Below are 27828 nucleotides of genomic sequence, written 5' to 3'. Positions count from 1 at the left end.
TTCAGATTCCTGTTTGGCAGAGATGTTGAAATGATCAGACAGGATTTAAAACAATTACATGATTACCATTTAATACAACTGAACAAACAAATGGAAGATTTTAGAGACTTAGTGGCCACAAAATACTAGCTAAGACATTGGATATTTACAGAACATAAGCACTTCTGAGGTCTTCTAGCACCTAGACACCTGGCTTAGCATCCTGGGGCTGTCCATTTTGAGTGCAAATGAGAGCCTTGACTGTTTTTCCGTTTCACTGATATGAGATACACTTTTGAAAATAAAAGTTAATGTAACTTCCTTGTTTTCTCAGGTCTGACCGTAACAGCTGTAAAAGACTCAGGAGAATGGAATTTGGAGGCTGGGGCCTTGGTGCTTGCAGATGCTGGCCTTTGCTGTATTGACGAATTTAACAGCCTCAAAGAGCATGACAGAACCAGTATCCATGAAGCAATGGAGCAACAAACCATAAGTGTCGCTAAGGCTGGGTAAGCATTTCTGTTCTTTAAAGTCTATGGAAGGAGAGAGATTATTCAGTATAAATTCAAGGAAAATGGGAAGCTTGTTGGTACATTCAAGGGGTTATCAATTATCACTCTCCAAGTACAAGGTTTTTCTTACTAGACTGTAGAAGTGAATAAAGTATAAAAGTAGACTTTCTTAGTATACTTTTTTCTATGTTAGAGACACCATGACCAGTGCAGCATTTAACTGAGGGCTTGCTTATAATTTCAGAGGGCTAGCCTGTTATACAGGGAAGCATGGTGCAAGGCAGGCAGGCATGGCGCTGGAGCAGTAGCTAAGAGCTTACATCCTGATCCTCAGGCAGCAGGCAGAGAGAGAGAGCAAGACTAGACCTGGAGTGGGCTTTTGAAACCTCAAAGCCCTCCCCTAGTGACACACCTCCCCTATCAAAGCCACATCTCCTACTCCTTCCTAAACAGTCTACCACCTGGCTTATGGGGCTGTCCTCATTCAAACCACCACATGGACTGACTTAGCTCAGTAGGAGCTATTTATAGCTCTCTTTCAACACAGGACTCAACTTATTCTTTCCATAAAAATGGTGTATGTTCTCAGGGCATATTAATTATTAGGGATTTTGAGAGATTCTTGGAGTGTAATAGAGATAAATGTAGTGAAGTATCTTCAAAGATGATACCTGAAAACCATAAAGCTTTAGAAGACCAGGGAGGCACACTTTGCTTCACCTATCAGAAGGTAATGCTGTTATGATGTATCTTCCCAAACCATTTTTTTTAGGCTCCATGCTGCTCCAGTTAGAATTCTAACTAGAAGTTTCTTTTTATAAGTTGATAAGCTGATTTTAAATTTTACAAAGAAAGACATAGAAACTATACATCAAAACAATTTGGAAAGGATAAATGTGGAAAAGTATATGATCCAGCTCTCTCTTTCTTGGGTATATACTTAGAAGAGTCCTATACAGTGAAGATACTTACACACCCATATTTATTGCTACACTGCTCACAGTCTTTGGAAATGAAAGTCCATCAACAGATGAATGAATGAAGAAAATGTGCTGCCATATACACAATGGAATTTTATTTAGCCATCCATAATTTAAAAAAATGAATTATGACATCTACAGGAAAATGAATAGAACTGTAAATTGTTGTGTTAAGCAAAATAAGCCAGACTCAAAGTCCAGTACCACATGCTTTCACTTATGTGGGAAGGGAGGAAGAAGTCTTACCAGAGTAGGAAGGGGAAAGATGCGAAATGGAAACCATGGGACATGACAGCAGAGGGGACTATTGGAAAGAAGGAAGTAGACAGCAGAGGGACATGGCAGGGTGATAAGGACAGGAGACATTTAGTGTGACTGATAGATATGGTTGAAAATAAAGAACCCAATGACTTTGTATGTCAACGTAGAACTAATTTTAAAAGAAATTTATGTAAATGAAATAAATATGCTAGAACAATTTGATATCCACATGCAAAAAAGGACTTGTACAAACATGGTTTATAGCAGCTTATACAGACATGATTCCATCCATATATGAAATTCTAGAAAAGGCAAAGTTGAGGAGAGATCAGGTCAGTGTTTGCTGGGGGTTAGGGAAGAGAAATGACCGCAGAAAAACATCTTAAAGGGGTGACATTTTCATATTGTGTAAATTATACCACAGTAATCCTTATTTCTAAAAACATGGAAACTCAAGAATTTGCCCCCAAATCACTCTGTCAGGTTGCTGGCTGAGGTTTCTGAACACTTCCTCTTCCTGATTGGTGTCCGTGTGTGAACAGAGTTCACAGCTTCTCTAGTAAACCTACCTAGAAAAGTACCACATAAGAAGAGATTGAAGGAGGTGGAAGGAAGTAATGCGATCTGAGACACTGGGAGACTTACCCACAGTCACCCTGTTGTAACTGAAATAACGTCTCTGAAGGAAATACTTTGAAGACTAATTTTCAGATTGGATTTCCTTGTCTGGGGAGAAGAAGAGGTCTCGTCCCCTTAGAGTATAAAAACTTTCGTTGCTACTTCTGGGCAGTTTTTCATTGTTTCTCCTGTAAACTAGAACAGATATCTAACATGCATTACTCAGTTTGCCTAAGCAGCAGCTTGAACATTCTGTTTTAATCAATTGTTCACTGGGGCTACTGCGTAGATCACCACACCCTGAGCACAGTGAAGATGGTCATTACAAAAACATTTATTTGTATTATGGTTTAAGGTAAAATCCCCCATGTGTTTCTGACCTATCTTGATTTCTATCCGGTGTTAATACTTCCTTGAATGGAGGCACTCACCACAATTAGTATTTTAGCCTTCTGGTCTTTTTCCATTTTCTAAAGAATTTTTACTTTTACAAAGCAAGTTAGCATATCTGTTTTATTTAAAGAGTATTGTAGCGATTGGAGCAATGGCTCAGTGGTTAAGAACATCCGCTGCTCTTCCAGAGGACCCAGGTGTGATTTCCAGCATCCATGTGGTGACTCACAACTGTCTGTAACTCCAGTTACAAGGGATCCAAAGTCCTTTTCTGGCCTTCAAGGCATCAGGCACGCAGGTGGTGCAAGGTTGAACATGCAGGCAAAACACCTGTATACATAAAATAATAATGTAAACATTCACAGATTGATGCAGTTTACTATAGTCAAGGAGAAATAGTTCAAGGATCACTGTTCTCTAGTTATTACAGCTACATTGGGTCTTATTCACTCTTCTTGTGTTGATATTGTTTGTGCTCTCCTCCCCCCCATAACTATACTTGGATTCATAAATGTGGGGGTCCTAACCATTTCTCTGTGGGAGGCCCAATCCCACTTTTTCCCCAGGGTACTCTTGAGGAGGAAGGAGGGAGAAATATATAGATAGAAGGATAGAGGGGAGAGAGACAGATAAAAACACAGGATAGCCTCCGGAGGACCTGGATCATTATCCACCGGTCCCTTCTGTTTATGCTAAAGGACTTTTTCTAAGAATGCCAAGGAGTGGAGCAAAAGACCTCCCCCTAGCACAGCCAAGTGCAGACCCTTCCAAACACCTGGTAACCACACACATGGTCAAACAATCCCCTAATGCAGCTCTGCTGGGTAAAGCAAGCTCCAATTTCACTAAGAAACCTTTGTGGGCCTCCATACATAAAGACATTTATACTATTTTACTGTTAGCATGTATTTTCAAAGACTCAATTCCTACCATTGCCTAGTATACAATTATGTGTTTTGTATATTTGATTTCTCTATATTGAAAAGGATTCTCTTTCTTTATTGATTTAATGAAGATAATTGTAATCAAATTATGATAGCAAAGCTGGAATTACTGTGTTCTCTGAATTTAGTAACTTTTCCAGTCTATTTTCTGGGATGGAAGGATCCACATGTTAACATGCATCCAAGAGGTAACTGATTTTGATTCTGAGCATTGTGTTTATAGTGCATGATGACCTGGAATTCTCAGCTGGGCTTAATGTTTCTCATACCTCAAATTTTAAATTTTATTGAAAAACAGAACAGTCATTACAGTGAGGGTTTAATCGCTTCACATTTTCCTTACAAAGGAATGGCTTGAAATTAAAACTCCCAAGCAGAACAGATGCTTCCAAGAGGCCAAACACCTTTCCTCCCATGTGATTTTTTTTCTTTAGTGATTTTCTGCAAAATCACTTCCTCTCTCATCACTCAGAAGCAAACAGTATTCAACATGGACAACAGTGGGTAACCTTATTTAAAATAAAGCACACCTGAATTGTAGATACAGTATAGAAAGTCACAATGGTTATTGTAGAGAGTAAAATTTCCTATCTCAAAGACAGCTGGCATCAATGGTAAACTAATGGGTTTTTGACCTTGTGGGACAGGCCTGTCTGTCTTTAGTCTCTGTAAATAAATGCCACGGCCCTTGCTTCCACGATCTTCTTTTGTTGTTGTTTTTTCATTCTTTTTTTTTTTTTCTTCTTCAAGATAGAGTTTTCTGTGTAGCCCTGGCTGTCCTGGAACTTGCTCCATAAACCAGGCTGGCCTCGAGAACTCAGAGACCCACCTGCCTCTGCCTCCCGAGTGCTGGGGTTAAAGGTGTGCACCACCGCTGTCGGCTGCTGTTATTTTTTTTAACATTTTGTGAATAATAGAATTATGACATTTCCCTCTCCCCTTTCTTTCCTGCAAACCCACTCATGTATGTCCACACTCCTGTTCTCTCCCAAATTCATGTCCTTGTTTTTTTCATTAATTGTTGTTATACACACACACACATACCACCACCACCACCACCACACATACATACATACATACCCACCTAAATACATACATACAGTCTGCTCAATCTGTATGTTATTTCTGTATATGTTTTCAGGGTGACGATTTGATATTAGATAACTAATCGTGTGCTGTTCCCTGGAGAAAAACAATATGCCCTGCTCTCAGCACTCCCTGATCGCCGACAGTGCTTTGTCAAGGGTTGAGGCCTCCTGAGCGTTTCCCTTTCCACGTTAGCAAGTCTGTTGATGCCATCCTTGTTCCTGTCATGTTTAGGCAGCCATGTTGGTGTAGCTGCTTCTGACACCAACTTCTGCTGAACTTGAGGTATGCATGTGTCTACTTTCTGGCTCAGTGCCTGCCATATGGTCAATGGATAGAAGTGACAGCCACTGGGGTATCCTGTTTTATTCCCAAATATGACTGCATACACACAACACAAAACTTACCGTCTCAACCATCTTTAGGTGTGTAGCTTATTCATGCTACGGGCCCTCCCATACTTAGGCACTGCTTTGACATCTAGCCAATATGCTCTTGTTCTAGAAGGGAGGCTACTTAAGGACTCTTCAAAATTATTTTAAGTGTATATGTGAAGATGTTTACAGTTTTCTCCATATTTCTGCACTCAGTTGAGTCTCCAAAATACCTTCATAGTAACTGCATCAACACCATTATACTAATACATGAAGAAAAATTATATTCAGGCTTTCTTTGAAGTACTTTTATACTTCAGATCGATTCTGCCAAGGGTATATATATTGGTAGAGTTTGTATAGGCAGTGTGTCAATTGCTGAGAAAATCCATTTACAGACTCACTTTGTCTAGAGGCTTCAGCTGTTTCTGGCCAGGTCAGCTGGCTCCACTGTTTCTGTGCCTGTGGTGGGACAGAACAGCCAGGCAAATGGTGGGGCAGAGCAGAGCTGGTAACCTCCTGGCATTCCACAGGCTCGTAGTCACGCCTGAGGTTTCCACTCCAGTGGGGGCTATGGAGTTAGGTTAGCTGGTTTCCATTGTCTTTTGTTGTTGTTTTGGGGTTTTTGGTTTTTCGAGACAGGGTTTCTCTTTGTACCCCTGGCTGTCTTGGAACTCACTCTGTAGACCAGGCTGGCCTCAAACTCAGAGATCCGCCTGCCTTTCCCTCCTGAATGCTAGGATTAATGGTGTGTTTGCATGTGCATTGAAGTTAATAATATTTTATCTTTCTTAGTTTTAGTTTTAATTTTAGGGGTTTTGTTTCATAGATTTATTCTCCTTGATTATCTGTAATGTGTTTGGAGAATAATGTTGAAGCTTTGATACAAAAAGTTGTTATTATTCCATGGGAACATAGAAATCCAATGCTTTATTTTTTTGTAATTATTGTTTTTGTTGTTTGTCTTATATCATCAACTTTTATTAAATATTTTAACATTTCATCCCTGCTTTTTCTGAACTATAGTCATAAAATAATTAGAAATAATTGAATAATTACTTTGAAGAGCTCAAATATAGAAACACCATTAGACTTGTTCCAGCCTCACACCCGTGCATGCAACTTTAATTAAACCTGGTGACTCATAAAAAGTAAAAATAAATTTTAAAAGATGTGAAAGTAGAATACCTTGTTGGAAATGAGTTTAGAGGGAGTGTGAGGGGTAAGAAGCAGTAATGAATGAAGTTGATCAAAAAACATTATATGTATGGAATTATTAAAAAATTACGATTTTTTTAAAATCTAAAACTTTCAGGTTATAAAAGACTGTGTATCCATTAGTATCAAAAGCTAGGAAATTTAGAGGATATTTACAAACAGTACAGAAAAGACTTTCCAGTGGCTACAGCTGCCTGGAATGTTGGGTAGGTTGACTATAGGATTATGAAAGTCTTCAAGTTTAAAGAAGAAAAATGTATGTAAGAAATTCAAGTATTGCCGGGCGGTGGTGGCGCACACCTTTAATCCCAGCACTTGGGAGGCAGAGCCAGATGGATCTCTGTGAGTTCGAGGCCAGCCTGGGCTTCAGAGTGAGTTCCAGGAAAGGCGCAAAGCTACTCAGAGAAACCCTGTCTCGAAAAACAAACAAACAAACAAAAAAAGAAATTCAAGTATCTAATGAGGTCACTTAGAACATAACCTTTAATGTACCGCCTATGAGGCATAATAAATTATGAACTAACCTACAGATTGAACTGTAGCTTATTCAGCTATTGGCTGGTTTTCTGTAGAATATAGACATAAAATGTGGTTTTACATATATGTAGAACATGATGTATTCTAGACAGAGCAAGTTCAGAAGCCAACATCAAATGCTCCCACTTTTAGTGACCACAAGAATGCAGTGGACATATTCAGGATTACTGTAACAGTGGAGTAGAGAGTCCAGAGCTAGCCTGGCTGTATGAGGTTCCAGCTCCATGGTTTGCTATTTGGACATGTATCTTATTGGGCTTCTGTTGCGGTGATAAACACTATGAACAAAAGTAAGTTGTGGAGAAAGGGGTTATGTCAGCTTATAGTTGTAATTCAGTTAGCATAGAGAAGGGTCAGGGCAGGAATTCGAAGCAGGAACTGAAGCAGGGGCCATGGAGGAATGCTGCTTTCTGCCTTGTTCTGCATGGCTTGCTCAGGCTGCTTTCTTATACACCCCAGGACCACCTGCCCAGGAAGGAGTGTTACCACCCACACTGGGCTGGGCCCTCCCACATCAATCATTAATCAAGAAAATCCCCCCCCCCCCCCCCCCCCCGCAGACATCCCGGTAGGCCAGTCTACCTAATTGAGGGGAATTGAGGTTCCTTCTCAAATGACTCTAGCTTGTGTCAAGTTGAGAGAAAACCTAACTGTGAACACATACTACTGGACTTTTCTAATAGTGTCCTGCCATTCTGTACCATGACTTGGGGTGGGATTTTGTTAAAGTAGATGTGAAATAGCAGCTGTATACCTCATTGTCACTATAGTCCCCAAAGTTTATTCATCCCCAGTTGACTCTCTCATTATCCTTAGTAGTGGAGCTTTCCTTCCTGGAACCACTGGATACCTTCAAGAGAGATCCAGTTAGATACTGTCATTCTTAGTAAAAGGTGTATATCAGAACAGCCCCAGGGCCCCTAAGCAGCTTATGAGTTGGCATATCTTGGTCTGGTGGCCGTCTCTGATGGGTCGGCTCTTCCTCCAAAGCAGTCAACACAGAAGAGACTGGTGGTATGTGCTTGGTGAGTGGTCCAGCGTGGGGCCTGTCCAGAAGGGTATTGAGGACAAAAGGTCACTTAAGGAATATACCAAGAATGGGTCATGAGGCAAGTTCTAGAAAATAGTAGCTGAGATATGCAGACAAAATGGCCTGATGAGTTCTTCTCCACAGGACTTCAAAGGCTCTAAGGACATAGTTATGTGTGGCTAGTGCTTGCTGTCTAGACTCTCGGTTCAGCCCGCAGTAGGTTCTACAACTTCTCCAAAGATTATGAGTACTTCCCGATTGTTATCATACTATTCATGCCTTGATTCGTTGTAGTTTGTGCTTTCTTTGCGACAGTAGCACAGCAAGGTGCTTTTGAGTTAGCAGCTACGTGTGGCCCAGTCACTAGTGTTTTTCTGTCATCGATGTCGTGGTGAGAGCCCGGGAGGCACTCCTCAAATGCCACTGTAACTCACTTGTTCGTTTTTATACTACTCATTCTGCATCACTGAATTCTTTAAGGAAGTTGGATTTGTTCCAACAGTAGCTCATCTAGAATTTTTGGTTAACAGCTTTTAGAGTCTTAAATTCATTACCTCTAACTAGAACCCTGCTAACCGTCCTGATGCAAAATGGCAAGGAAATGCCAAATGCAAAACTCTTTAGAAAAAAATTCTAGAGATCTATGGCATGACACAATAATTAATTAGCAACAGATAAGGTTAAGTGTGAAAAGGAATAATCACAAATTCTACTAAAAATTAAAGGTACAACTACTTTGAATTTCATTCTTAGGAAAACACTTACCTTGTCTTTATTCCTTGCTTTTAGCACTTTCAAGTGTGATCCCATAGTACCCTATGGGTCTTTCAGCTACAACCATCATTTATATATTCTGGCCCTTTCTCTGGAACCATCACAGATTTTACCTTAAGATGGTCAATACCTTTCTTACAGCATCATTTTCTAGAACTCGTAAAGAATCTGTTTGCTTTTTTTCTCCCTTTCTCATCTCTCAAGTCACTTTAAGCTGTTAATTCGGAAAGGACTTTGATTTGGATCATGATCTCCCTTAATGATGTTAGTGTAGACCTCTCTGAATCAATCTATCCTGCCTACAAGACTATAGGGAATTTCTCTGAGATTTTTTTTTAATATATCACTTTGTACATACTAAAGAGTAATAATTCTTTTCAAAAATAAGAACTATAGACTTAGTTGTTCTATATTTCTATGCTTATTACCCAAGTTACCTTTTGCATTCAGGTTAAACATTATACACTCTTTTCACATGATGGGCACATAAGACATAGCATAGCTCATACATTTCCCATTATAATTGGGAATTGTTACAAAAGTGGGAAGGAATCAGGTGATTTCTGCAATGTAAAGGCTTATTAAAATGAGAATATAAACAGATAAAAATACCCAGGAAGTCAAGAGTTCACAAAAATGTAAATCATGTTGGTAACCAAAGAGAACCTTCTCAGTAGATGTTGAGGAAGACCAACAATTCATTCCTTGCTCATGTTGCTTAAACCTGCAACCTTTGGGTAAGGCAGTGCCATCTGGCCACATTACCCATACTAACCTCAGGCTCTTGAAAATAGGGCTCCTCCTGCTTCAGATTCTTAAGTAGCTGGGACAAGCATAGCATTGCTTGTAACACTGGAATACTTTGCATGTGTGTACATATGGTGTTGCAAGCATGCATGTGTCTTAATACCATCAATGTGTTTTTTATTTTGTGTAGTTTGATGGGATTTTGGGGAATCCTGCTTTGTGCTTTGCAGCTGTGTTTTTTCACTGGGGTTCTCTTAATAAAGGGATGTGAGACAGTCTAGAAATCTATATGTGAAGGTTGCATCTCAAACTGGTTTTTTGAACTGATGCTTTTGCTGTTGTGGTTGCCATACTGAAAGGGTCTGGACATACTAGAAAGGACTTTACTCTCTTTTAGTCAGAGTGAACGGACTTCTCCAGGAAACAGTAGTTAGCACACTAAAGAGTTATTTGTTGCTTACGTCAAACACTAATCCCTCATAACCTCATCTTAACCTGAAACCTCCCAAGGGTCCCATCCCCCGTTGACATCATGCCCGATATTAGGAAATTATTATGTGACTCCATTCTCCCCACTCCTGTGTTTCGAGGGTGTAAAATGCAAAACAAAACCTACTGACTTGTCTTACGGATATGATTCATTGTTAAATACAGTCATGGTGTTATGCAGTCATCTCTTAACTCTTTGTCTTATGGACTGAAACCAGAACTCATTGACTTCATTTTGCTTCCTGCTAAATTCTACATTTGGTGTCTATGAGCTTGTTTACTCTCGATACTTCCTATAAATAGTCCTATCATTTTACTTCCCGTGATGCCCTCGAGTCCATCGGTATTGTAGCATGTGTCGGAGCTCCTTAAGGTTGAGTATCTGTTCTTTCTTCTGTGTATACTTGGGTTGTTTCTGTCTCTCAGCAGTTGTGTCCTGGCTGCCAGAGAAGTGGGGTGGCATCAGCTGCTTGACTCTGGCTATCTTCACGTCATTTAAGTAGACGATTTCACAGTCTAAATCACTTTATACCGTTCAGGCAGTTGGCTGGATCTCTGTGCTTCAAAAGCTTCTCAGTCTTGCCTTCTGTCTGGGCTTTGGCATAAGTCTTCTAAACCTCAGTTTCTAAACTGCCTCTATTGTTGTTCATTTCTCCTGGAAATCTGCTCAGTTCTTTCTTAGGGTCATCTCTTTCCTGTGAAAGAAAGTTTGTCTTGTTTGTGTCACTGTCTAATGCAGGGTGAAGGAGATGGCCCTGTTTGACCCAGCCCCTCAGCACAGTCTCCTTCCCACTGTGACTCTGACTCCGGGCTTTGTCCTCCCTAGTTAACAAAGAAAACCTAGGGAGGATTTGTGCAGGAAGGCTGTTAGAAGCTAGAGCATACACCTAGAAGTGGTACATGCTCTGTGTTTGTTTTATTGGTATTCTAGCAGACTTGGTATTATATATAGCCCTTCTCAACTGTGAAAGGAGATGGAAAATACAGTCCTACTTCATTGCCAAGGAAAAGAAAACAAGATGTGGTGAGGATACAGGAATCACTCCATTGCTGGAGCTAATTTGGAAGAAGGAATATACGATAGTTATGAAGGCCATGAGTAAACATGGGGATTAATCTAGAAAGAGGTGTAGGGAAAGTGATGGGAGGCCATCACACACACACATTTCTTGAAGACCTGTGAAAATAACATGTACAGTCTGCTCATGATTTGTATAATATGTATTACTCTGTATGTAGGAAAATTAAACATATGGATGAAATAAGTGGAAAAGTAACTTTCTCAGAATCTGCAATGTTTCCTGTCCTTAAAGCTATTGCAGAAAAATGTGTATATCAGCGTCATGTTTCAAGACTCTGCAAGCTATGCATATAAAATAAATTGAGTTTTATAAATATTAAGCCAAGTGAAGCTTAATTGTTACTTTTTAAATAATGTCCATTTATTGAGCAGTGCCAGAGAATGTACGGACGATAGTACCAAATCAGTCCCTTGAGGGACATCAAATGTAGTACAGAAAATGGGACAAGCAAGGAGATACCTGAACGTGTCAGGCAGATCAGGACCACAGCAGTGGCGTGTCTAAAATGAGTTGACTCACAAGGACACCGTCCAGAAACAAAAGAGCCCTGAGCTGTGGCACTCAGCAGATCTTGGTTTGAGTCTTAGAGCGGCTGCTCTCGGGCAACTTCCAGAAGTTTGTGTCTCTGAACTCTGCTCTCTTTATTTCCAGGCTAATACTAACAGCTAACATCCCAGGCTTGTGATGATTAGAGAGGGTGCATAAAGTGTTTAATATTATAAATAATGGTATTTTTATTACTATCACCAAAGAAGGTACAGTTCTTCTAGGATGGCAGTGAACAAATGTAGCTCTCATCTTTGCTGTCATAGGGCTGTGACTTCTGAAAGGCAGGTATCCCACTCTAAAAATGGTCACAAGTGCAGAACACACACACAGAGATAAAAATGTTACGCTTTTGCTATTAGTAAATGTGGCACATTTTTGAGGATTAATTAGCTTCAAAGTGATACATAAATTAAGCTTCATCCATTCCTGTCACTCCACTGCTTTCCTTAGGACTGTGTGCCTTTTACTAGACCATGCACTATGCTGGCACCCCACCCATCTCTGTGCAGCCCTTTTCTGTCCAATCTACCCACCGCGTCCTTTCATAATTGCTCAAAACTCCACGTCAGACTGCTTTTAGACCTCTTCCTGAGTTCTTTTTCCTCCTGCCCTCTTCTTCTTTCTTATCTAGAATAATGAAAGAAAGCCAAGCAAGGTGGTTCGTGTCTGTGGTCCCAGCACTACAGAAGCTAAAGCCAGAAGATCCTGAGCTTGAGTCTGGACCTGGCGTGGGTTGCACAGTAACTTCAAGGTGGTGGGAGGTGGGTAGTTCCTGGTGTCAACTTCACCACATCTGGAATTAATTAAAACCCAAGTAGCTGGGCACACCTGTGAGGGATTTTTCTCCATTAAATCATTTAAAGTGGGAAGACCAACTTTTAATCTGTATCTTTTGAGGTGGATGGTCCACCTTTATTTTGGGCCACACCTTCTGGTGGCAGCCTATAGAAAGGATGTGGGAGAAGGGAGCTCTTTGCTCTTTGCCTGCTGGCTCTCACTCTCAGTTCACTGGCATTAGAACTGACTTCTTTGGGATTCTGGTGTATAACAAAGAGCAGCTGAGACATCCAGCCTTGTGCACTGGACCACTACTGAATTCTTGGACTTTCCATTGGTAGACAACCATTGTTGAACTAGCAGGACCACAGCCTATAAGTCACTCTAATAAAATATATATATATATTCATTCTATCAGTTCATTCCTCTAGAGAACTTGAATACAGATTTATTGATGGATGATTGATTGATAGATGGATGATAGGTAGGTAGATAGATAGATAGATAGATAGATAGATAGATAGATAGATAGATAGATAAAGAAGTCAAAACAATATGAGCAAATACATAGGAAGTTTGTGCTTCAACCATTTCCCAGTATCATCCTGTCCTTCTACCCTCCAAAGCACATAGAGCCTTCCAATTAATAGTGTCCAGATGACTTGAAGGGTCTGTTCAAAAGCTGCTTCCTCTCATTTTTCTGATCATCTTTTTCGTCTAGAAAGGCACATACATGCTGCCTTATTTTCCCTGTAACTTTAACCATAGAGAACTTCCCTTATGCTTCCTGGAGTTGGATAATAGCTAGGAGACTCCGGTGTCCTTGAGCATCGTGGCCGGGCTTGGTTTAATTTTGCACACCTCCTAGTACTTAACATAGAGGGTTCTGCTTATCATAGGAGCACAGGACGTGTTTCTGGGACAATTCTCCTCAAGGTACTCATTCCAGTTTATTTTGTTTGAACTTGGTGTTTGAGATGTCTTCTGTCTCTCCATTTTCTTTCACAGAAGTTTCTCTAGCTTTTCAGCATACAAGCCCAGCCCAATTTTATAACAAGTGTTATCCTGCCTCTTGTTAGGCTCTCAGTTAAGGAACTGTTCCCTTTATCTTGGTAGCCTCGTTTGTAAGCTGAACACAAGAACCACCATCCTGGCAGCAACTAACCCCAAAGGCCAGTACGACCCCCAGGAGTCCGTGTCTGTGAACATTGCCCTCGGGAGCCCACTCTTAAGTCGATTTGACCTCATCCTGGTTTTGCTCGACACTAGGAACGAAGACTGGGATCGTATAATTTCTTCCTTCATCTTAGAAAATAAAGGTAGGTGAAGAGACATGAAAGATGAGACCTAACCAAAGGACATTCCCTTAAATTAAATACTCAAGATGTCTGTGTTGACAGTAGTTAGTGGGCTTCAGAACCATGAACAGATAGGAAAGTGGCTTTCTCCACCTCTGCCATGAGAGTGCAGTTGTGCTATCTGTGCCTATAGGTAGGTGGGTAATGGGTGGAGAGAGAGGGAGTGGGAGATCCTTTATCATAAGAGCCATCCTTGTGGTAAAAAACTAATACTCTTGCACACAAAGAAAACTGGAGAGAATTATGAAATGGAAATCAATAAATGTTAGTTTTCCTTAAATTAGACCTATTCAAGTTCTTATTACTGTAAATGAGACCAGAATTATTCTAAACAATTTTCACTCTGGGGTAAGTTTCTTTTTAATTGATCTTACATCATAAGACAGTTTATTCTGGAACTGCATGCTACAAGAATAGGTCTGGATTTCAGTGGACATGAAACCTGAAGTTTACCTTTTTTAAATGTGTATAGGAGCCGAGTGCGATGGTGTGCACCTTAATCCCAACACTTGAGAGGCAGGCAGATCTCTGTGAGTTCTAGGTCATCCTGGTCTACATAGTGAGTTTCAGGACAGCCAGGGATATCTATACAGAGAGATTCTGTCTCAAAAAAGACAAAAATAAATGAATACATATTAAAATGCGTGTAGGAACTTTCTCAAATTCCTCAAAATATGATGTTTTCCAGGTGTTTTTAGTTTACTGATCCAATGTCTGGTGTACATACACAGGTTATCCAAGCAAATCAAAGAATCTGTGGAGCATGGAGAAGATGAAAACATACTTCTGCCTCATTAGGAATCTCCAGCCCACACTGTCTGATGTGAGCAATCAAGTACTCCTCCGGTACTATCAAATGCAAAGACAGAGTGATTCCCGCAATGCAGCCCGGACCACCATCCGCCTATTGGAAAGCTTGATCCGATTAGCAGAAGGTTCATTTCATTTTACAGATATTTTTATTGAGTGCCTAGTTTGTACAAGGCATGCACCATGCATTCAAAGATGATAAGAGTAATCTCTGCTCAAAGATACTCATATGTCACTTAAAGGCTGAGAGAGTGTCAGGAGATGGGATAACTTAGCTGATGAAGATTCTTGCCCCAAGCCTGATGACTCATGTTCAATCCCTTCATGGCACATGGTGGAAAGAAAGAATTGACTCCCACGAGTTGTCCTCTGACCTTCATACACACACAAGCAAACATACAAGTTAATAAACGTAATTATAAAAGTTAAAAATAAGAGCTGTAGAGATGGCTCCCCATTTAAGAGGACTTCCTCCTCCACCAGAGTTTCCAAGCTAGGTTCTCAGCACCCATGTCAGGGTAACTCCAGCTCCTGGGGATCCAATGCTTTCTACTGGCTTCTGTGGTCACCAACATACCTGTAGTCCACATGTACATGAGTGTACATACACACACGCCCACACACACACACACACACACACACACTTTTAAAATAACAAAAATTTTTTAAAAATGTATACATTAAAAGTGAAAGCTCTGAGCCCCAGACCACCATGCTCCTGAGAATAGATTGTGATTATGGAGCGAATCTTTGTGCCATTTCTGGACCTTCCACAACTTAAGCTATTATTCGTTTAGAAAGCCTTGCTTGTGATACTGTTTCTCAGGGGCAGACCCCCAGCATTTTAAATAGTGTAGTTTCGTGTTCATTTGGAATTGTTTCCTATGTAGTGTTTCCCATTCTTATCCAGTAATTGCCACTTGGGACTCATGTCTATTCTTTTTTTAAATAGAAAATATTTTTTCATACACTATATTCTGATCACAGTTTCTTTTCCCTCTTCTCCTCCCAGATCCTTCCCAGCTCTGCACCTGTCCAACTCCATGCCTTCTTTCTCTCTCTCCCTCTCAAACAAACAAAAATGCAATCAAACAAGAATAAAGCAACAAAAAAGAAAAGGCATAAGAAACATATACATGTAGAGAAACAATACACAGATACATAAAAACACAAAAGCAGAAATATATAAACAAAAGGTCAGTAAGATAAAAAATGCCCAAACAAAGCATTGTAAGACAAAACATATCCATTCACACCACTGAGTTTCTTTTGTGTTAGCTATTATTCACTACTAGACATGGAGTCTGCCCTTAATCATGTTTACCCAGTAAGACTCCGTTGGAGAAAACGGATTTTTCCTTTGCTAGTGGTTATCAATTGGAGATAGCATCTGTGTTAGGGATGGGAGCTTGGGTCTACTTCCTCTCTCAGAATTGGGACACCATCTAGCTTGGACCTGTGCAGGTCCTGTGCTTGCTGTCACAGTCTCTGTGAGGTCATATGCCTGCCAGTCCTGTTGTGTCTAGAAGACACTGTTTCCTTGGTGTCTTCCACCCCCCACCTGCTCTTTATCATCCTTCCACCTCCTCTTTCCCATAGTTCCTTGAGCCCTAAAGGGAGGAGTTTGATAAAGACATTCCATTGAAGACTAGATGTTTCAAAGTCTCTCACTCTCTACCTATTTTCCAGTTGTGGGTCTCTATATTTGTTCCCGTCTACTACAGTGGAAGCTTCTTTGATGATGGCTGAGCAAGTCACTGATCAATGAGTATAGTAGAATTTCATTAGGAGTCGTTATATTGCTGTGTTTAATGACAGAGCAATATTATTTGGTTTTCCCTTGGTCCATGGCCTCTCAAGTCACCTGAGGAATGTCAGGCATGAGTTCTGTCTCATGGAGCAGGCTTTAAAAGCAGTCAGATACTGGTTGGTCACTCTCAACTTCGTGCCACTGTTGTAACAGTGTATTATTCAGTTAGGTCGCCATGTAGATTGAAGGTTTTGTAGATGGAGTTGTGTTTAGCTTTCTCCTCTGGTAGCATGCAGAGTACCTCCAGTATCATGAACACTCGTCAGTTGGGTTGAGGGCTCTAGTTAGGCAACATTTGGACTTCTTCATGTTCAATGAGTATACAGGTGTTGTCTTCAGCAATAGGACCTTACCATCAGTTTGGGGAGAGTAACCTAGAGCCTTGATGATAGCCTGAGTTGTTTGGGGGTTTCCATAAGGTATCTTTGGCCAACAACTCAATTAGCTGTAGCCCATTCATGGCACTTAAGGTTTCACTTGATGGTGAGAGAAACCTAGTTGGGACCTGTCTCCCTCATTATTTGATGACTCCACGTAGATTTCTTTCATATAGGTATATATTTTAAGAAGCTTCTATTGTAATAACTCTGTTTTATCTCTCTCTCCCTGTATCTGGTGTTCCCTTTCTTACTCCCTCTTCCTTCCCTTTATCCATCTAATCCTTCCATGACAGTGCCTGTCCTTCCATTACTGTATATTCTATTTCTTATTCCTTGGGAGATCCTTCCCTTCTTCCTAGTCCCTTACTCTATACCTAACCTCAATGGTTATACCAATTATAGCATGCCTACTGCATGCTTAAAAGCTAACATCTACATATAAGAAAGTACGTACCATATTTGTCTTTTGGGGTCTGAGTTAACTCAGAATGATTTTTTTTTCTAGCTCCATCTATTTACCTGTGAATTTCATGATTTTTTTAAACAGATGGTTTTAATCATTGTGTAAATGTGCCATGTTTTCATTATTCATTCATCTGTTGATGGGCATCTAGGCTATTTCCAATTTCTAGCTATTATAAATAGAACAATAGTGAACAGAGACGAGCAAGTATCCAAGTGTTTCCCAGCCATTTGTGTTTCATCTTTTGTCTACTTTCTGTTTAGTTCTGTGCCCCATTTTTAATTGGGTTATTTTCTTCATGTCTAGGGTTTTTTTGTTGTTGTTGTTGTTATTTTTATAGTTAGATAGTATCCCTCTAGTAGATGTGTAATTGGTAAAGATCTTTTCCCACTGTGTAACCTCCCACTTTGTCCAAATGCTGGTGTCCTTTACCATGCAGAAGCTATTCAGTTTCATGAGGTCCCATTTATTAATTGTTGGTCTTAGTGCCTGTGCTATTGAAGTCACCCACTATAACTGTATAAGTATCAATATGTGATTTTAGCTGTAGTAGTATTTCTTTTATGAACTTGGGTGCCCTCATCTTTGGTGCATAGATATCTAGAATTCCAATATTCTCTTGATGGATTTTCCCTTTGAGAGTTCTTTCCTATCTATTCTTATTACTTTGGGTTTAAATTCTGTTTTGTAGGATAATAAAATGACCACATCAGCATGCTTCTTGGGTCCATTTGCTCGGGATATCTTTTGCATCCTTTTACCTGAAGTGATATCTATCTTTGATGATAAGGTGTATTTCTTTGATTTCTTTCTAGCAGAAAGGTGGATCCTGTTTTCTGTCTCATCTATTAGTCTATGTCCTTTTGTTAGGGAATTGAGACCATTAATGTTGAGAGATATCAATGAGCAGCAGTTATTGATTCTTGTCTTTTTGTGATGATGTGAGTTTTTTTCAGCCTCTTTTGATTTGCTGGACTGTGGTTATTTATTCCTTGTGTTTTCTTGGGTGTGATTAACCTCTTCAGATTGAAGTTTTCCTTCTAGTGCCTTCTGGATTTGTAGATAGATGGTGCTTCGATTTGATTTGATCATGGAATGTTTTCCTTTCTCCATCGATTGTGATTGAAAAGTTTGCTGGGTACAGTTGTTTGGTGGTGTCTGTGAACTCTTAGAGTTTGTAACTATCCATCCAGGCCCTTCTGGCTTCTAGGGTCTTCTTTGAAAATGTAGGTGTTATTCTAATGGGTCTGCTGTAGATGTTATTTGGCCCTTGCAGCTTTTACTATCCTTTCTTTGTTTAAAACATTTAGTGTTTTGATTTTTTTTTTTTTTTCGAGACAGGGTTTCTCTGTATAGCTTTGCGCCTTTCCTGAAACTCACTTGGTACCCCAGGCTGGCCTCAAACTCACAGAGATCCACCTGCCTCTGCCTCCCGAGTGCTGGGATTAAAGGCGTGCACCACCACTGCCCGGCTAGTGTTTTGATTATTATGTGCTATGGGGAATTTCTTTTCTGGTCCTGTCTGTTTTGTATTCTGTATGCTTCTTGACCTCCTTCTTGGTCAAGATTTTCTTCTATGATTTCATTGAAAATACTTTCTGTACCTTTGGCCTGGGTTTTGTCTCCACCTATCTACAAACAATAGAAATTGTTTTGTAGATTTGGTCTTTTCAGTGTCCCACATTTCCTGGGAGTTTTGTACCTGGATTGTTTTAATTTAATTTATTTATTTTTTTAGATTTAACACTTTCTTTGAATGAGGTATCCATTACTTCCACCTTGTCTTCAACAACTGAGATTCTGTCTTCCATGTCTTATATTCTTTTGTTGCGGCTTACCTCTGAGACCTTTGTTTGACTTCCTAAATTTGTCATTCCCAGTTTTATCTCAGTTTGGGGTTTTGTTTTCCTTTTAGTGATTATATTTCTTGTTTAAACTCTACTTTCACGTCATGAATTGTTTTCATTATATCATTCCATCATTTGTGTTTTCACCTACTTCATTAAGGGATTTGTTCGTATCCTCTTTAAGGTCCTTGAACATACTCACAATAGCTATTTTGAAGTCCTTGTCTTGAGCTTCAACTATATTACATTTCTCAGGACCTACTGTAGTAAGATTACTAGGTTCTAGTGGAGGTATATTGTCTTGGTGGTTATTGATTGATTTTTGTGCTGATGTCTAGGCATCCAGGGTTCGGATGATTGTAATACTAGCTGTTGCTATCTACTCTTGTCTTTGATGGATAGCTATTCCTTTCCTTGTTTTCTGTTGGCCTCTCTGCATCTTAGGGAAGTGTGGTGCAGTAGGTTTGGATGGGAGGGAGTGCTTCTGCAGGTCAGTGGGTGGCACAGAGGAATGAGGGGGGCTAGGAGAAAAGGTTGGGAGTAAGTTCAGGAAAGATCTAAGGGGACCCTGTTCACACCTGGAGTTGGGGTCCACAGGGAGTTGGAGATGTTATGGAAAGAGGGGATCCTGCAAGTGTGTTGCAATAAAGTAAAGAATTTTCTGGAGAGACAGGGATGCAAAGGCTGCTATGGAGACCCAGGGTCTGAACCTAGAATTGGAGTCTTTAGTAAATGAGGGTGAGGGGAAGCCAGTAGAGTTGGAGCCTCCAGTGAAGGGAGTTGTGTAGCTAGAGTTTTCCTGCCTTGCCCACAGTTAGGACAAATCTCTGTCACCCGCCAGTCCCACAGCCGCTCAGACCCAACCAAGTAAACACAGAGACTTATATTGCTTACAAACTGTATGACCGTGGCAGGCTTCTTGCTAACTGTTCTTATAGCTTAAATTAATCCATTTCCATAAATCTGTACCTTGCCACGTGGCTGGTGGCTTACCAGCATCTTCACATGCTGCTGGTCATGGCGGCGGCTGGCAGTGTCTCTCTGCCTCAGCCTTCTGCTTCCCAGAATTCTTCTCTGTCCTTGTCCCACCTACTTCCTGCCTGGCCACTGGCCAATCAGTGTTTTATTTGTTGACCAATCAGAGCAATTTGACATACAGACCATCCCACAGCAGAGTTGAGAAGAAAGGAGATGTGTCTGTAAGCAGATTGTTCCGTGCTGACGGTGAGAATGGAGGGATTGTAATGGATGACAGGAAGAATACTGTGATTTACCTACCTGAGTCCCTGCCAGATGTGGCCATTGGGGGCCTAGGGTAGAAAGTGTTTCTAGGTATTGTGGGCTAACAGGAAGGAATGGGTATGTACTGGAAAGGTGGGGTCTGAGAGGGTCTACAGGAAGGAGGAAGGCTGGGTCCACTCCTAAGTTTGCCAGAGTTCCGTGCAGGTAGGGTGGGAAGACAGGCCCCTGCACACAGTCTGCTCCAGGGCTGGGGAGATTGTAATGGAAGAAGGGCAAGAGGATGAAAATCACCTACCTGACTCCCAGCCCGGTGTGGCCACTGGGTTCCCAGGTAGAGAGTATTGCCAGCTATAATATGTATCTGATGCCAGGGGACGGGGTGAGGGGGGAAGCTGAGTCCACAGCAAGGTTCTGGAGTTCCCAAGGGATGGCGGTGGAATGGGAACACAGGCTTTTGCAGCCCATCTGCTGCATGGCCGGGGCTAAGCCCAGCATCTCATGCCAGTCCTTCTAACCACAGCAGCAAAGCTACACCCTACCCTATCCCAAAGGCTCAGGGTTACACATACACAAGCAGCTAACATCCATCTCAGATAGCATTTACACTTTACCTATGTTCAAATTAGTAACATTCACATGAATTGAATGTATCCTCATGAAATCATGTAAACTTAATAAAAAAATGCCATAAAACAAATGAACCTCATTTTATTCAAGGATTTATAGGTAATATTCTGGCAAGAAAAATCTAAAAATCCTTGCTTGCTAGCTTGGTGCTTTAGAAGGCTTGTAAATCATAGATAAAAGAGGTGCCAGAGATGAGAAATGAGTTTTAATTTTGTGTATTTAAATGAGAATAAAAAAATGAATAAAAATTGCTGAATATTAAATGGAGGTTTTCACGGTGCTCTCATATAAATACACAAAATTGTGTGCACTCTGACGGATTAGGCCTGTTATTGGAGAAACTATTTGAAGATAGTTGCCTGTTGTAGTAAAATTAACTGATGATTAATTTAGCTCATCCATAAAATGCAAGTTTAGAGGGTAGAGAAGTCAAGTAAAGGATTATATTTATCACCTCAGATATTGCTAAAAGTGTCTTGCTGTCTTAGCTCATGCCCGCCTGATGTTCCGAAATACTGTGACGTTGGAAGATGCTATTACTGTGGTGTCGGTGATGGAGTCCTCGATGCAGGTGAGGACAGTTTGTGCCTAATGTTCATCTTAATTACAAGCTCTTTTTAAAAATGACACTTTAATAACATACGAAGAATTGTAAAGTGTAAAATGATCAAGTTCTATATGTTATACTTGCTGGAAAAATCCAAAAGCCGTCATTTAAAAGAAGGAGAGCTGTTGCTGGTGGAGACCTTCACTCTGCCTTTACCTATACATGGGAAGTAGCAGGTCTCTATTTTTCTTCCTCAACAAACCTTGGACAGTTCATGCTCTCACTAGTGACCCGTGGCTTCCTGGCAGAGTGGTCACCCACTGCCCTGCAGGAGAAGGGATACAGAAATCTGAAAGGGTTCCATGATTGTGGGGTCCCCAAGAAGAGGATGTGGGGAGCCGGTCTTTCCCACCTGAGACCAGTGGTCCCTGGTGTATCCTTATTCTTGTGCAAGTTGATCTGTGACTGTCCCTGGTGTGTTCTCGCCCTCAGGGAGGTGCACTGCTAGGAGGTGTGAATGCTCTTCACACTTCCTTCCCTGAAAACGCACAGGCACAATACCGGAGGCAGTGTGAGCTGATTCTGGAAAAGCTGGAACTTCAGAGTCTCTTGAGCGAAGAGCTTAGAAGACTTGAAAGGTAAAGGAGGGAAACAAAGGCAGGCATGTAGAGAAAGGTGCTTCTTTGGCCCTTAGTGAAAGGGTAAGCATTGCAGCTGCATGGAAAGGCATCCTGGCAGCTGAAAGCCAAGGAATACCATAAATTTACACCGCACAACAAACTTCACACAAGAGATTTATTGGGAGGGAAAACCCAGGAGGATGGCTGCCTCTGCTCAGGTGAGAAACAGCAGCGAACTGAACAGGATTGAGGGCTGGCAGAGAGCTTCTTGGGAAGGGGGTGGAACTTTTTAGGGTGGAGCTTTCTAGGGTGGAGATCGGTGGGATTTCATGTCCAGAGATTGGGCTTTTTTATTTGCAGGGTGGGGCAGGGTCCAGCAGTTAGGGCAGTTAGAGTATTCTGTGGGTGGAACCTGGCAGTTAGAGGTCCTCAGGGGAGGAGCCTGGCCACTCATGGCTCACGGGGCCTATGGAAACGGGAAGTATAAAGTTAGCAGAAAACTGCTGTATAATCAACCACTGCAAAACTCAGTGCCTTAAAAAAAAAAAAAAAAAGAATAAAATAAAATTAAAAAAAAAAAACAGAAAACAACCTCACTGTTTTAGTGCTTAATTTTTGGGGAGTCAGAAGTTCAGACTGATTCAGGGGAGATGGCTGTCTCTCTGCTCCCTATCATGTTGGCTGGGTCAACCACTGGGGAATGGCAGAGCAGTGTTTCAAAACTCATATAATAGGTATGGAAGGAACATGGGAGTAATGTGTTAAGTGAATTAAAACATGTAATTTTACCTAAAGACATTTTGCCTGAACTTCAATGTTCCTTAAATGCATGGGTCTCTGTAAAGCTAGAAACCTCACCTCAGAAACAAGAAATGGCAAGACTGTCTGTCTGTTCCAGAGTGGCTTCATAACTCACCTCCACTGGTAATCGGTGTTATCTCCAAGTCAGACAATGAATGGAGTGCATGTTGAAGCTGAGTGGCTGTCCACATTGGGATTGTTGACTGCATTAAGTCAGACCTTGAAAGCCTTTTTCCTGGCATTTCTCCACTCTTGATGCTCTGGCTTCTCCTAGAAGCATTTTCTTCTAATGTGTCAAACCTGAGCACGTTTCTCCTGGGGAATGGAGTGGAGTTGGCTTTACTCACTAGTAACAGGCATCAGGGTGTGGTAAACTGGCACTGTGTGAAATAATTATCCAGCCTCTCCTTTGGCCCTAGCCACTTTTATGACCCAGAGCCATGTATGGTTAGGTGTAGCTGATCCTTTCAAGTTGCAGCGGGGCTCAGCTCAGCTTTGCCTGGGAGAGTCTGCTCATTTTGACCAGTTCAAGGTACCAAAAGTGGTAAATGCTGGGTTCAAGAAAAGAAGACCGCAAGGCTCTCAGCCTTAGTCATCTTACATTCAGAAGTGACTCTCCTAGACTGGAGTGGGGAGAAGTGTATATGGCTATCCAGAACAAAAAAACAAAAACAAAAACCCTGAATTCTGCCTCAGTAGTCTTTCCTGCTGTTATTTCTTTATCATGCAGAAATATGTTATGGTGTTGACCCCCAAAACAACAGAACCAGGTGCCTCACACTGTGGGTAAATTGTCTTTGAGATTCAATTGGAAGCTAGCCTCAAGTCAAAAGAACCCAGCTAGCCTATAGTTTTTGCCTTTTAGGAAAGACTCCCTAACAGAGCTCATGGCAAAACCACTCATGCTTTCCTCATACTTTCGTCCAGAAAATACCTGGCCAGTAACCACCTCACATGGGACCGTTCTGTCCACTCCAGTCAAACGGCACAGAAACCACTTGGGTTAAGGATGCTGTAGCACAACTGCAGACATTTTGTGTAGAAATTCAATTGCTAAGCAAGAATTAAACTAAAAAACGTAACAGGATCAAACCATTCTGCTCCTGAAATCTCTCCACTTTGAAGTTCTTCTTACGCAAGCTTTAACAAGTGTGAGAATCCTGACATTTATCTGATGCTGGAATGTCTGCCTCATGGTAGTGGTTCTGAAAGCTGCTTGCTTCTCTGGTTGCAACCCAAGAACAAGGAACATGACCTTATTACCCTGTTGGTATTTCTAAACCTGTGAGTGATAAGTTAATAATCTTTTTACAATTTGTAATTACTTTTATAAAAGTAATATACATTCTTTGTACGTTTTGAAATACAAATATATATATATATATACAAAAATAAAGTCAAATATAATCTTATTTTCCAGAGCTATATATTAACTTTTTAATATATTTAACTTTACATTTTTAATTCTTTTTTTCTGTTACTATGCATGAATTATAGAACAACTTCCTCATCTGCTTTTAAGTGTAATTTCCTTTCAGATTTAGCACATGGGAGCAGGGTCATATATTTCTCCCCAGTGAACCAACATTTCTAAGTTAAGAAGGACCTTCTAAAGGACTCACTCTGGGGAACCGTAATTCCTGATGGAAAGTGGTTCTTCTGGCATGTGCTGGACTTTTTAATAATGCCCAGTATTGAGAGCAGGTTTCCTAAGTAGATCCTTCACTCAGAGCTGATAAGCAGGTGCTAATTCTGGGTCAGACTGCTGGACAGCCACTCAGAGTCTGAGGAAACAGGATGGGTCTTTGCAGGAAAGGGTGGACAGTGCCCAGAAGGTCTCTGTGCTCAGGAAGATGGACAGTCACTGGCAGCAACGGCAGGCAGTTGTCCCAGACTCTTCACGCCTAAGGAAGGCAATTCTCACGCACATTAAAATTCAGTAACTCCTTTTGGTAAAGCTGTGAAATCCGCATCTCCAGGCTTTCACTTTTATTCTGATCCACAAACTGCCTGGGGAAACCACCAGAGCCATCACTTAGCAATATAAACTTTCGTGCAAGGAGTCACACGTATTTCTTGTATTTGAACTTTACAGGTGAAGGGCTCTGAGTTAGCATTTTACACTGATCTTCAAAAGGTCTCAAATGAAGTCAGTGGCTTCCAGAGAGATCTGAAAATGTAGACTAGCCTCTGGTTTCATTTTCTTTGTTTTACTGCAGTTTTAGGTTGAAAGAAAATGCTTGTCAGAGTACTAAATTCAAATAAGACTGTACTTGTTATTGACTTGAAATTATGTTGCACTTAAACCTTCCAGGTGGCATCTCAGAGACTAAAGAAAGAGAAGGCTGGCTTAGAATTTCTTCCTTTCAGTATATTTGCTTTATCTGTCTCTACCCAGGTTACAGAACGAGAGTGCGCACCAGAGTCAACCACAGTCAGCAGAGGTAGAGGCAGATCCAGGTTCCTCGAGAGATGACCCAACCGACAATCCGAGGCTCGGGACTTCATCACAGCTGGAACAGAGCTGTAGCTGGGACAACTCCTCCCCTGCTGGGGGTCCCACGGGACGTGCTAGTGTCGACTCCCCACCTGGTCTGGGGCTCGATGGACCGAGTAGTAACCACTCAGCCGGGCACAGTGGTGGCGGAGATGACGGGGGAGACTGGTTTGACCTCGTGGCGACTCCTGAGATTGAACCAGAAAGCGGTGCTGTGTCTCCTGAATTGAAAATCCCCAACAAAAAACCTCAGGCCAAGGGGAAACATGGGCCAGGGCTCAGGAGCAAATTACTAAAAACTGGACATCATCCATCATCGGAAGCCATGGACACGCCCTTAAGGTCGCACAGTGTCGCGAGTGCAAAGGCTACAAAGGCTAAAAAGGCAGCAGTCGTATCTGAAGGAGGAGGACAGGGTGATGAACCAGACTCTGGACTGCCTCAGGTTCCCCCTCGACTCCCCAAGCTGCAGAAAGAGGGGTCCCAGAGCTCGCGCAGAAGTACAACCCGGGTGCGACCACTGTCACCCACAGTCCCTTTTCCCCCGTCCATCCCTTTGCCTGAACCAGAAAAAACAACAGGAACACCCAAAAGAAAGAGAGAGAAATCTCCTGCTCAGGTGGGAGAGCCTGAACTCGAAAGTGTTGAGACTCCGCGTACTCCGCTGGTGAAACTGGCCAAATTCACTTTCAAACGGAAGACAAAACTGAGCCACACCTCTGAAGGCCACAGCCCTGTGCCTCCCAGTTCTACTAAAATAGCAATCAGCAGTTCTAAAATTCCCCAACAAAGAACAAGAAGAGAAGCAGCTGTGCCCGTGGAGGGCCCAGGAAAGTTGACATCTACCTCAGGAGACAGATGCTCTGACCAGCTGCAGGGAAAGACAAAGGAGCTCTCAAGGCAGCTACCAGAGAGAAATCCACCAAGAGAGGAGAGGGAACAGGGGCCTGAAAGAAGGGTTGTTCAGCCCGAATTGGAGCTTGGGAACCAGGCCGGGCATTCTCATCTAGCCTGCGAGAAAGACCGAAAGGAAGGGGTTCCCTGCAGTAATAAAAGCAGCAAGGTTCATGCTGGCACATTAGCCAGACTGGCAAACTTCTCCTTCGCCTCCACACCAGAATCCAAATCAGAGCCCCTCCCTCCCGAAAGGAAGGACCGTGGGGAGAGAAGCCAGGGCCCTCCTGCAGCCACAGCTCCAGGGCTGGGCCAGCAAAGGCGCTCTTTCCAGCTGCAGCCGTCCACCCAGAGAGCGAATGTTTCCACACACTCCCTCTTCTCTCTGTCAGAACTAGATGATGAAGCATTAGAGTTTGACTGGGATGAAGAGATGAGAAAAAAGCCGTGATTATGAAAAGCTGGTCAGAATTGTCTTCCCCAACTCAACCGAGTGCCTTCAAAGGACAGTGCAGTGTTTCTAGGTGTACCTACAATGTGTACTAAGTGCCGTGAAGAAGTCCAGCCCCCCTTGGACTTATAATTTCAGGTTTATCTTCATGATGTAAAATGCTAAATAATTAATTTCAGTCAGTGTGATACCAGCACTTGGAATGAATGAATTAATTAATTAATGCTTCATTTCACAGAAAGATGACTTGCCAACCCAGGGCATTTTTTGATTTTTCACCTTTTTTGTTGTTTGTTTGTTTGGTTGGTTCATTTTTGTTGTGTTGTTTGGTCTGGGGGTATTGTTTTTTATTTTAATTCAGAAGTTCTTTTCTAAGTTGCCTCTTTGATTCATCCAGACCAGTGGCATGAAGGGAGCACTCATAACTCTAACAGGGCAGATGAGTGGTTTCTGTTTTCTGTGTCTGTTTTCCTGTATATTTTCTACCCAGTATGTACTGAATGTGGTGAATATTTATTAACATTTGGAATGACTTGCCAAAATCATGTGGTTTTCTTATACTTCTGTGTTTATTCCCATGCATCAGATTAAATGTGGCTGGTGCTTGTCTGTCTTCGAGAAGCATGTTTTCACTCCGTGGCGTCCTCGAGGCAAGTCACATAGTAGCTTTCTGAGCACTGACCTGTTGGACTTCCCCTTTTCTCTGGAGCCAGCAGTCCCGGGTTCGATTTTCCTTTGCTCTCAGGAGCCTACCTTCACTACAACTTCAATCATGTGGTTATAAAAGAGTGAGAAGCAGAAGTCCAGCTGGAATGGGTCCCATCCGCACCACCGTTAATATGTGATCCTGCTAGGCTGTCATTCATGTCTCTTTAAAACCAAGGAAATTTGACTTAGGATATGGCTCAGAAGTAGAATGCTTATCTGGTGTGTATGAAGCCCCATATTAAATACCCTGCACTACAAAAACGAAATACATAAGCAGAAATAAAATCAAATGAAACCAAAGAAGTTTCTGTTTCCGGTGGGAATGGATGGCTCACACTGGTCTTCTGTGTGCTTCTAAAACCCTTTCTTTGGATTCCAACAGGGGTTCTGGGGCTTCTGTCCTCACAGACTGCTTCAAAGGAT

At 41.6% G+C, this 27828-nt stretch overlaps 1 protein-coding gene across 3 annotated transcripts in view; it reads left to right on the top strand.

Moving 5' to 3' along the window:
- The window catches only part of Mcm9 (minichromosome maintenance 9 homologous recombination repair factor), a 72727-nt gene extending 45019 nt beyond the window's left edge, over positions 1–27708 (top strand). The window contains exons 8-14 of one of the 3 annotated variants that reach the window (XR_013045001.1): positions 314–488; positions 13467–13669; positions 14440–14643; positions 21376–21458; positions 21927–22072; positions 25254–26770; positions 27284–27414. Coding sequence is in view for 2 of the 3 variants with exons in the window: in XM_006988633.4 (XP_006988695.2) it covers positions 314–488; positions 13467–13669; positions 14440–14643; positions 21376–21458; positions 21927–22072; positions 25254–26697 (2255 nt within the window). In the remaining variant the exon portion in view is untranslated. Of the gene's footprint in view, positions 1–313; positions 489–13466; positions 13670–14439; positions 14644–21375; positions 21459–21926; positions 22073–25253 lie in introns of all 3 variants that reach the window. The other 2 variants (XM_006988633.4, XM_076552487.1) reach the window with 2 other exon arrangements.
- Positions 27709–27828: the final 120 nt, after the last annotated feature.

This window comes from Peromyscus maniculatus, chromosome 16 (genome assembly GCF_049852395.1).
Source record: "Peromyscus maniculatus bairdii isolate BWxNUB_F1_BW_parent chromosome 16, HU_Pman_BW_mat_3.1, whole genome shotgun sequence".
Lineage (NCBI taxonomy): Eukaryota > Metazoa > Chordata > Mammalia > Rodentia > Cricetidae > Peromyscus > Peromyscus maniculatus.
Note: the sequence above shows the minus strand (reverse complement) of the source record. Positions and strands in the feature narration are given on the sequence as shown.